The 12,627-nt window shown below is 32.2% G+C and overlaps 1 protein-coding gene across 1 annotated transcript in view; it reads left to right on the top strand.

The window, feature by feature from the left end:
* LOC149774626 (transmembrane protease serine 9-like) overlaps positions 1-7,417 on the top strand; it is a 130,200-nt gene extending 122,783 nt beyond the window's left edge. Inside the window, exon 11 of the mRNA XM_089944954.1 lies at positions 7,314-7,417. Within this exon, the coding sequence (XP_089801080.1) occupies positions 7,314-7,417 (104 nt within the window). The remainder of the gene's footprint in view (positions 1-7,313) is intronic.
* Positions 7,418-12,627: the final 5,210 nt, after the last annotated feature.

The following is a 12,627-nucleotide window of genomic DNA, read 5'->3' as shown; positions in this document are numbered from 1 at the left end:
TTTGCCCACGTGAATGTCTATGTGATATAGCGTACGATCGAGCTTTTGAGCAGCAAATATGGTGCACAATTGTGTACGGATGTAACCAAAAGATTGATGATGGAAAAAATCGTTCTTTTTTTTCTCGAAAAAACATCTTTGCCGCAACAATTGTATATAATATTTGGGATCGAACAGGGGAGGGATGGAAAAATTGTATTATTTATGGCGGATTATAGTGAATATGGCCTAAAGACTATTCGGCCCAACTCGAAATACAATTCGGCTAAACTTAACAATTGTTTGTACGTTCTTCTTCTTCAACACAAAGGTAGATGCTATGTAAGAGAGGTTTTAGGGAGAAAAAACTAAATTTAAATCAACTTTTTGATATTCGTAGAAAGAAAATGATCATAGTTCGTAATATAAATATTTATGAGAGAAGACAACAACTGACATATCGTGCTTGTTCTAATTATAATATTTATATACATTGTTTTGCTAACAAATATATGCATCTACACAACGACAATCACAAGTCTTCCGGTCAAATTATCAATAATCATTTATAAAATAAAAATCCGTGACAGATAACATTCTACATAATACGTATACATTTTTCCAATGGTAGTGTAGATTAGATATTTTAACGAATATACTTAATTTTAGGCTTCACGTTTTGACACAGCTGCACACAATACATACTAAATTACACATGAGAGATAGAGAGAGAATAGTGTTGAGCATTTTCTCAGTATTTAATTGCTGCAATATGAAGCTCTTACCAGTCAATTGTATTGTTTGTTTTTATTTTTCAAGTTGTGTCAGTGCTTGCGCTCGTAAATTCAAAGCTTGTCATTACTGGTCAATATCGTCAATACTATTTGCTCCATTATTCCGTACAAATTAGAAAGGAAATACTTTTGCGTTTAATTTGTGCCCGTCCCCCCCCCCCCACACAAGCAAACATACTCACTGTACAAAATACATTGTCCTCAATGAAAGTAAACTGAAAGAAATAACCTTGCATTGTTTTCATATATTCCTTCTTTTTTCATCATGCGCAAATTATTTTAAAAGAATATATATCCAAGAAATCCGTAACTGTAGTGGATGCCAGCTTTCGTATTCATCCTGGAGTGCGAATCGCTTATGTCAAATAACAAAATCGCAATTGATAGGAAATTATCACCCGATTGCTTGAAGGCACGTGCCATTTACGCATGATAAGTTATGTATTGCACCCTGACCCAGATCGTATTGTATCAAGGTTAACTAGAAGTCGGTATCTCGAAAATAAAAAAATAAGGAATCATTATTTTAAAATACATTCCATGCGAGTGCACATGTTAATCGTTTTGCTAGCATGGGTTACAAAAGTATTATTAAAGCAAATTATTATTGTGGATATCATTTGCCCTTCAACCATCAATTATGAATGCATTTGGCAAACATATAGAAGCCTGGGTGATAAACACAACGGCATGAAACAATAAACTCAATTTTTAAACTTAGAGGCAGGATATCAAGTAGATAGATTATTTTATTACAATGCAATCCAGCCGCGAAAAATGTTGACTTTGACATCTTTTTAGAGTGCCGATTTTGTATCCTGAAGTCGGCAGACAAAATGGAAGTCAAGTTTGCTTCCTTTGGATTCTTTAAGTGTGACGATTTCTTTCATCTTTTTTTAATAAAATCTGCCTACACAGGAAAGCCAGCATTGAGTTTTTTACCTGTGTTAACGGGAATTGTCAAAATAAATTGACATTGATATAGATTCCTTGAAGATGAAGATATTTTTTTGCAAACGAGTCTGATATTGAAGATTGTTCTTTGGTGTTCCTTCTTGTTCAGAAACTTTCCTGCTCTTCAGCAATAATCTTCTCTGCTTAAAGCTTTTGTGTGTTGGGAATTATTTTCAGCATGCGATTGATCAAACGGATGATTCTGTAATTTTGGCAAAGCTGTAGGGTTCTTTGTTTTGGTGAGCACTATGAATAAGGATTGAGTCCTTGTCTTGGACCATTCTCCTGTCAGCCAAATATTGTTGCAGATTGCTGTTTGGAATGTGACTATCTCATTTCCTCATGCTTCAAACTAGTTCTGCTAGTATGTTTTCAATGCCGGTTGACATTCCTTCTTTAGTGACCTAAATGCAACTTAAAATTTTTCACGAAGAATGGGGTTGACATCAATTCATTCTGTCTGAGGGCAATTTACTACTGCGGGATCTCCTTTGGTCTTATGATTGCACAGTTCTGAACAGTATTATGTCCATCGAATCAAGTTCTATATGTGGGCCATTTTTTCCGACTTGTCTTGGATGTTGGTAGTTTACCCTTATTAATGGGTTGTGAGATATTTTAATAGTTGATATGCCATTTTGTCTTCACGTCTACTCAGATTTCAATTCTGCAGCATTGCCTATATATGCCGGATTCCCTTGCCATGTTGATGCTTGTCCTGATCATGTTGTTTATCTCTCTGTACTTTATAGCTCTTTACTGATCTCTGTTTCCTTTTAGTTCAATCATTTTCTTTTGTCGCATAGTTCAAAGACATATGATGTGTCCCAATCGTTCTTTCTTCGACGATATTTGCCCATGATCTTGCTAGCTGTGCCAGTCACAACTATGTTGAATGTGGTTGTTAAGGACTCTCAGTCGGTATCTTGGCTGCCAAGAGTTATCATAGTTGCAAATTTACATCCTAACTTAGCTTGGAAGGCTACAACGAATTTTGGATCTTTCAGTCGTTCAAGTAAAAATCGGATTGTTTGTTGGTTAAGAATGTTGACCGTATTCAGGTGGAGGCGAAATGTTGTCATTAATACGTCAAGGTCACTTCCAATATTTGCTCATGGAAAGTGTCGTGTTAAGGCGAGAAACAGTCAACTGTAGAATTGTTTTATCTCCAAAATGTAATCAATCTGATTGTGACGTTTTCTCAGCGAACTTCGCCGAGATCAATAATGTTCCAGTTGTTCCTCTCCAATTAATGTCTAAGTTATTTCAACTTTCTCACAGCCTTCAGTGTTATAACGTTTCATGTACCCATGATAATGTTGTCTCTATCACGGATCTTGGTAGTGGATACACCAGTAACATACTTGTCACCTCCGTCATGGTGTGCAGTGGAAGGCGCGGTCACTATTGACCCGAGCTGCGACCGATCCGGTATGGAAGAAACGTTAATTGTCTTCATGTGGTATGTCAAGGGCACGACACAACCTGGGAGATGAACAAAAATGTGATCCACTGATATAAAGAGGAACGCCCTGGCCCTGATCACACGATCGTTTAGCTCATCTTGAATCCATTTGTCTGGAAGTTGACTTCATTGACTAAGTCAAAGTGCAGATGAGGAAACGCCTAATCACTACGAGGCACAAGCCAAAGTGGAGCAGGCTGTCACAAAGGGGGGGCCATATGAAACAACGTTGTTTGGGAGACTGCGTGGTGAGGACGTTTCCCCTACTTGTAAATAAATAAACAGCACCAGGAACACCCTCCCGGCGAACACTGTCTCGCAAAAAATGGTGGACAAACCATGAAATTCTAGATTTAATATAGCTGGCCATGTTAGTTGTGATGCTTTTATATTACGCCAAATGCTAAAACTAAGGCTGTGACCCACACAAAGAGAAACATGACGAAAGAAAAAAAATTAAATACCTTGCGATCACTTAAATAAGACACAGAAGTATCACCCTTGAACAGTGTCTCAGAAAATGATAAACGTCTCACATATATTGCGCTTGTACTGAAATCTATATTTATTGAAAATAGACCATGATGTTACGTTGTCCTGCTGCTTTCGTATTATGTTCATACAAAACACTTAGGCACGCTTACTAAAACATAATAATTCACGATGTTTATGCAAAAAGAAAGCTTTTTTTTATATTTGCTTGTTTCACTGTACAATATGTGGTTGTAACTACTTATAATATGAGTGTGTAAAGTAATAGGTGTGTACATTTCATTTGTGTTATCATTGTTCCGTATAATCTACATCTAGAAACCTAGTAAACCTCTTACAAACACATTAAAGGAAATTATATATATATATATATATATATATATATATATATATATATATATATATATATATATTGTGTGTGTGTATGTGTGTCCAGCATGAATGTGCTAAAGCAATACTATTAATTTATATACACTTTGTTTCCCATTTAGTTAGATTTTGTGTAAAACTTGTATAATTTTAAAGGAGATAGTCCTCATTAAGTACACAAGCTTTTACGCTACTTTCTCCATAATACATGCATTAAAGTATACTTCACGCCAAACTATTAACTATATATATATGTTATGATATATATCCATAATACATGCAATAAATTAAACTTCACGCCAAACTATTAACTGTATATATGTTTTGATATATTTCCATTATACATGCATTAAATTATACTTCACGCCAAACTATTGATTATATATATATATGTTGTGATATATTTCCATAATACATGCATTAAATTATACTTCACGCAAACTATTAACTATATATATGTTTTGATACATTTCCATCATACATGCATTAAATTATACTTCACGCCAAACTATTAACTATATATATGTTGTGATATATTATCATAATACATGCATTAAATTATACTTCAAAGCCAAACTATTAACAATATATATCTTGTGATATATTTCCATAATACATGCATTAAATTATACTTCACGCCAAACTATTAACTATATAATGTTGTGATATATTTCCATAATACATGCATTAAATTAAACTTCACGCCAAACTATTAACTGTATATGTGTTTTGATATATTTCCATTATACATGCATTAAAATATACTTCACGCCAAACTATTGACTATATATATATATATATATATATATATATATATATATATATATATATATATATATATATATATATATATATCTATATATATGTTGTGATATGTTTCCATAATACATGCATTAAATTATACTTCACGCAAAATATTAACTATATATATGTTTTGATATATTTCCATAATACATGCATTCAATTATACTTCACGCCAAACTATTAACTATATATATGTTGTGATATATTTCCATAATACATGCATTAAATTATACTTCACAGCTAAAATATTAGCAATATATATTTTGTGATATATTTCCATAATACGTGCATTAAATTATACTTCACGCCAAACTATTAACTATATAATGTTGTGATATATTTCCATGATACATGCATTAAATTATACTTCATGCCAAACTATTAACTATAGATATGTTGTGATATATATTCCATAATAAATGCATTAAATTATACTTCACGCCAAACTATTAGCTATATATATGTTGGGATATATTTCCATAATACATGCATTAACTTATACTTCACGCCAAACTATTAACTATATATATATGTTGTTATATATTTCCATAATACATGCATTGAATTATCCTTCACGCCAAACTATTAACTATATATATGTTGTGATTAAGGGACTGTATTATCCATGTAGTATAACTATATTAAACCAGAGCTGCTCTTTTCAACGCCATAACTCAAAAGAACATAATTCATTATTATATAAACTAAATTGTCATTCAAAATTACGCGTTACCTATAAATAAGAGACTGAAATGAACATATCAATTTTCTCTCTTGTCTTACCTCTGTTACCGGTAAACACATTAGGATCAGACGATCGTAAAAACATCACTCATACTAAATAAAAGTATGACAACAAAGATAATAAACAAGCAGAAGATTGATACATTGTTAAATATATGTAATATGTATGCAACATTTCTAGCTTCTACATGCATGACATCACATCAACAAATAGTCACTTCCCTAGACTGTGTTATTTTGCGCTATTCAGAATGTAACAAATATTAACTTTCCTATATATATTCCTCTATATTTGTATGTTAAAATATTATCAAATATAAGAATACTGCATCGACTTTATTTAATTTGGGATGAGGCAGTTCCATTAGAAGTTTCATTAAAAAAAATCAGGGTATATTGGCGAGGAAAGTCAAGCAAGTTGTTTATTATTCTGTTCTAGAAACATTAATTATATTGTTTATATAGTCAGCAGGCTTAGCCAACAAAGTAACTAAATATTAGAGTACACATCAATATTCAGATGAACGAATCTAGCGGGTGGTACAGAGTATTCAGTGACAAAGTAAAACTAAATAAATCGCCGAAAGCCATTAGGTTGGGTCGTAATGTAAGAATCCTTATTTTCAGTAACTGGTTTATCACCATGACTGATTTTTCTTAGACTCAAATTATACACACCCCATAACACACATCTAAAACAGTGGAAATTAAATTTAGTTTCGCAGTATCAACCGTTTCTCATCAAAATGAGGTTTCATATTATAAGGAAACCCCGAATCAATAAAATATTAATTTGTCAACGATTCTCAAATTATCTGAAACATACGTGACATCTACTATCATACCCTAATGCAAGTCTATTTTTTTACTGTTTCATAAAGACTCTGTGATATATTATTAAAAACATAGGCATAACATTTGAAATCATTTGACCCTAAGATTAAATACAAAATACCTAGTAAATATATTTAAAAAATCCATTTCAGAATTCGAAATTGATGTTTATCATTATGATTATTATTAATATATTTATAAATATTTTTAAGTTCAAATGGCGTGTGTGGCTATATATGTGATAAACTGTAAATTTAAAATCAAAGCATTATTTTCAAAATAAGTAGGTTTCAGTGATCTATGCTGACACGATTTTTTTCAAGGAAGTCAAGTGATGGAAGATATTTTGAAAAAGAGAAAAGTATGTTTGTCTTGGCAAGCTTTCGTTACGAACGTGAAATAAAATATGATGCTTATGACAATGATTAATGAGATATTGCTGATCTAAACAAGAGGCGAAAGTGGTTTCAAGTCTTCAAGTTTTGTAACCTTTAACCAACCTATACATCGGTTATATTTTAGGACGGGAGGGTTAGCGACTGTACATTCTTGCTTGCAATTTAGCAAGGGATTTAAATTAGCAATATAAAGCTGCATTTTGTGAAGAAATGTTTAGTACCGTAGTCTTTTTGTCGGGTAGGGTTAGGTTTACTCCAGAACCTGTCTTTTGTTCTGTAATTATTGTGAACATAATGTAATCTGTATAACTTACCGTATAAAAGGTCATAACGTTTTATCGTATATGCTCGTGTCATGCATATTACATAGTGATATATGTATTTTCAGTTGACCAGAGTGACCCGAGTGACCGGAGCGATGCCAAATGTTGGAGTGATCGGAGTCGTTTTGGTATCTGCTGTAAGCCTATTAATTGACAGTAGCAGCTGTGAAGCTGGACCATAGCAGCCGTGGAGGTGAGGAAGATTTTGCTGGTCGAGGAGCAGGTGATCGCGAGTTGCTGGCCGAGATTGGTGGGCGCTGACTACTTGATTGACTATCAGTAATACTGACGGCTTGATTGGCCACTGTGACTGGTACCCGGGTGTGTTGGTGACGGAGTGTGTAACACCATGTATGTCAATTTTTAGCTGTGGGACAATTTTGGGGCTTTCTAAAACCCGGTGTGTGTTTTGGGACTGTTAAGATAATTTGCATATCTGTCCAATTTGTATACACTAATTCACTATTTGACTAAATACATTTTACTATATGAGTAAAATATAGTATTTGGTTTACTATTTGAGTACAACACATCAATCGTTACGTAGTGATATCGCTGTGAATCATGCACCTCTTGTAGCTGTACTGTGCAATGTCATTTATTTGTATTTTCTTTATTAAGTCCGTGCGTTTTATGTTTACTTATCAAATATGTGGATCATATTCACCCAGATATTAATCGTACTTGATTGATCATTCAAGTCTTTCGTTATAAACATTATAATTGTATGACCATCAACATTGTTATGTTGTAAGTCCGATATCCAACCCGGTTATCATGTTACAACAACTACAAAACAGTTTATAGTAATAAGATAGAGAGAGATACCGTTAAACTTTAAGATTAAGATGTTCTCTGCAAACACCTGCTATAGAGTTTATAAGTATAAGATACAGTACGAAAAGGGAGATAAATGTAATATTATATATTAAGATGTTTATACAGGTTATGGTAATAGGATACATTAGGATATGGGAGTTAATTTTAAACTGATAGATTCATAAGTTCTAATCAAACACTATACATTTTATAGAAATAAAATATACTAGGATAAGGGAGTTAATATTTAAGTTATACTAATAAGGTACAGCAAGAAAATCGAGACATATTTATTATTAGTTTGATATATTATAATGAAGCAAGTACACTACAATTTGTAGTAATACAATACAGAATGAATAGGAAAATACATTTCGTATTATAGTTCAAGATGTTCTAAGCAAGCACATACTATCCACTATAGCAGGGAAAGGGAGATATAATTAGTCTTATATATTTAGATGTTCATAGCAAACAGGTAATATACAGTTTATAATAATCCGACAGAAATGGAAAAGGGTGCTAAATTGAACCGTATATATCAAGATATTTTAAACAAACACGTAACATACACTTTTTATTTTATTTTTTAAACTAGAGCAGGAGAAGGGATATACATTTAATTTAATAGAAAGTGATGTTCTAAATGAACACGTACTATGCAATTTATAGCAATAAGATACAAAGGAAAAGCGAGATAACAATATTATTATTGATTAGTATGTTTTAAACGAACATTTACTGTACAGCTTATAGAAGTACAATGCAGCGGGGAAAGGGAGATACATTTACGAGTACTGTATATATTAAGAAGTTCCAACCACACATGTTCAATACAGTTTATAGCAATAAATTACAGCAGCCAAAGCAAGATAACATTAAATATCTATTAAGATGTTCTACGGAAATACGTGCTATATAATTTTTAGTAATACAATACAGTAGGAAATGGGATATATATGTAATATGATGCAGATAATCTACAAAAGCTTGTACTATTTACTTTATAATGATAAGCTAATGCAGTAAAAGGCAGATAACTTTAACAATATCGAGTACAATGTTCGAAGCAAACAAGATGAATATAATTTATTTTAATAAGATGAAGCAGGACAATGGTATACAATACAATAGACATATACGGATGTTCTAATACATACGTTTCATTTTATCTTCCTGTTGATGTTCTAATATTTTGATCTAAACTGTACTGTGCGTGTTTGCTTAAAATATCTTAATTTATAATATTATATTTATCTCCCTTATCTTGCTCTATCTTATTACAATAATCTGATAGTATACATTAAGAAGTTGCATGCAATCAAGTGCCATACAGTTTACATTAATATAATACAGCAGGAAATGTGAGATTAAATGAATCTGATTGATTACAGAAGTATATAAAAGCACGTACTCTACAGTGTATAGCAATAAGCAAACCAAGGCAACAGAGATGCAATTAAAGAAACATTAAAGCATGTTCTAATCAAACACGTATAATTCAGTCTATTTTATCAAAATACAGCAGGAAAATGGATATAAAATTAACCTTAAGAATTAGGATGCTCTCAGCAAACACTAAATATATACTTCATAGGAACAGAATACAGCAGGGAATGGGAGATAAATCTAGTCGTACATATTAAAAAGCTATAACCAATCGCGTACATAACCGTTTATAGTAATAAGAAATAGCAGATATAGAGAGATAAGTGTAAATGTACAGATTAAGATGTTATAAGCAAACACGTGCTATAGGGTTTATGGAAATAAGATACAGCAGGGAAATGGAGATAAATTTAAATTAAAGCAAACACTTTCGTTATAGATTTTAGAAATAAGATACGAAAAGAAAAGGGAGATAAATTTAATAGTATAGATTTTTAAATTTCATGCATTTCCGTATTATCCAGGTTATGATACTTAGATAGCAGGAAGAGGGAGATGAATTAAACGTATAGAATAATGCGTTCTAAACAAATGCGTACTATATAGCTTATAGTTATTTTTTTGAGCATACACGAGAAACACAATGACCACGCACAATCAGTAAGAAAAAAACTTGATCAATGATCACCCAAACAAAACTTGGCAACAGCAGTGTATTACAATGCCAAGTCTAAACGTTCAACCATTATGCAACCGGGAGATGCAAGCAAATTTCTTCAGACGACAGGGACTTAATTTTCAATAACTAAATATTTTAATCTTATACAAATGTAACCGTCATAAAATATGTATGCAATGAAAATTACTAAAAGAACACTATGAGAAATTGAAGGGCCACACTAATGGTTTCCTTAACTAAGGAAATGGATATTACGATCAAAATATGTCCAAAATAAACTCTAAATAAAGTACAGAAGCAGCTTAAACATAACATTACGGTATAAACTACTGTCTTCTTTTATTACCTCTTGATCCGGACTATGCAATGTTGCTCTACCAACAAAACTAATCTAGGTTTGTGATGCTCCGTAGTTTCCGCGAGTGTACACCAGTTCGCTGGCTTCATTCATAAGGTTTAAATTCGTTACAGTTGGAGGTTAGCTAGACAATTGTGTTTCATATTGGAGAATTTTGAAAATTGTTGGAAACGCACGAGTGGGCTGGAGATTAGAAACATGTGTACACATGACACTTATTTAAAACCAAGCACTTATATTTTATAAAATTAACTTCAACGGAAAATAGGATATTGAACATTAATCCAAATTCTATTGATAAACCACATTTTGGTAAGTTACATCTCCTCGACATGGGTGAATTGTACTGGACCTATAATGCAATTGCTTAGTGAGCTATACACCGCACTGGGAATCATATCACAATTAGTATTTCCTGTTCAATATCCACAAATGTATTACCAGTCTATCGTTAGGACATTTATTCTACCACTGTTTCCTTGTGCTACAAGTGTTAGATTTTGGCATTATTGGTGTGGATTTAAAGGTAATTGTTTATTCGTTAGATTGTGAGCATTGTGTTTGGTTGTCTGTGTCTATTTCACCGACAAATCACTGTACGTAAGGAGACATTGATGACGGGTAGCGAAATATGTCACCCAATGTACGGTGCTTTGTTTTAAGTCCATCATAACGAAACATACTGATAACCTGTGACAAGAACTTCACGGAGTGTATCGCTGACGGTACGTTATAATAATGAAAACATGATTTCGAATGATTTGGAGACAATACAAACTCCGATACTGAGAAATACATGTATAATACATAGTAAGAGTAATTGCGATAGGATTCCAGCAAACTACGAAGGACACAGACAGTCGTGTTTTAATTGAATCCCGCTGTGTTGTTGAAGAGCCGGTAACATCTCTTAAACATTATCTTCGGTAACCAAAACAGTATCTCTGCAATCTCCTCTGATCTATCCAGTAACTTCGCTTGATCATGACACACCTGCAAATGTGTCCCTGCAAATAGTAGGTCACATGTGCTTGTACATGTCTCGTGTGCAACCTTCTCCTGCTATAGTTCATACGACTATATATTATTTTCAGAAAAATATTCATCCTACACAAAATCAAGTTTGTATTGTGGTCATTATGCTCTACTTTAATGTCGTAGATTTTAGTATTTTTCTAGCAACATGCAATTTCCGTATACACTACAAATATCCCGCTTATTTTTAGAAACAAGTTGCATATGTGTTCTTCATATTTAAGAATCACATATGGCTGTAAACCTAGCCAGTAATATTATTTGTTTGCAAACAAAACAATTAGATCTTATAGTAGATATTGACGACATGTATGCAATGTAAGACTCAACTGTCATTTCATATAAATAACTTCAATATTGATCTGTTTAGCTTGAATTATGGAGTTGTAACCTTTTTATTAACGTGTTTTCAAAAGCAATATAGTTCATGTATTCTTATTTAAAATTTGGGTTTCTCCTCCTTCCGTTCATTTTTATTCGTTTTGTTAAGTCTTTCGAAGCAAAGATCTACATCCGACTCTGTTTGCTTCTTTTTAATGTTTTTAATATATTGCCCTGTTATGTTTTAACTCTTTCCTCTATGACCAATGTCTTAGCAGAATTTTCGTGATATCTGATAAAAATCGAAAGGTTTAATAATACTAGTAATAATAATAATAATGATAATAATGATAATAATAATGATAATACTAATACAAATAATAATAATAATAATAATAAGGAGGACTTTGTTTTGGTCCTAATATGTAAAATCTCTAAGCACTTTACAACATTAGAAAACATTTATAACATAAAACCAAATATAATCATATGATTAGAAAAAACAAGCACCGTGAAATTAAAAAACATAAAAACATACTGATAATATTTAAGGTAGGAAACATTATCAGGTCTTTAAGTTAAGTTAAGTTATGTTTATAAAGGTAGTAATTCTGCGAGCCTTAATTTTACTTTCTGTTTCCTATTTCGAAAAAAATTGATGTTGCAACCTAATGTCATAAATTTGAATTATTCAGCTTTATTCTCAAGTGCTATTTTGCGTAATTTATTTTGTATTGGGCACACTGACGTTTATTTCGTGACACATATAAGGTTTTCGACATTGTTTATTAAAAATCAGACAAATAATCAAACCAATTAATGTCTGAGCCATCTGTTAAAATAAGATTATGTTTTAAGAACATCGCGACG

The sequence above is a fragment of the Sinohyriopsis cumingii genome, unplaced genomic scaffold (assembly GCF_028554795.1).
Source record: "Sinohyriopsis cumingii isolate HCF-2022 unplaced genomic scaffold, ASM2855479v2 utg000160l, whole genome shotgun sequence".
Classification (NCBI taxonomy): Eukaryota; Metazoa; Mollusca; class Bivalvia; order Unionida; family Unionidae; genus Sinohyriopsis; species Sinohyriopsis cumingii.
Note: the sequence above shows the minus strand (reverse complement) of the source record. Positions and strands in the feature narration are given on the sequence as shown.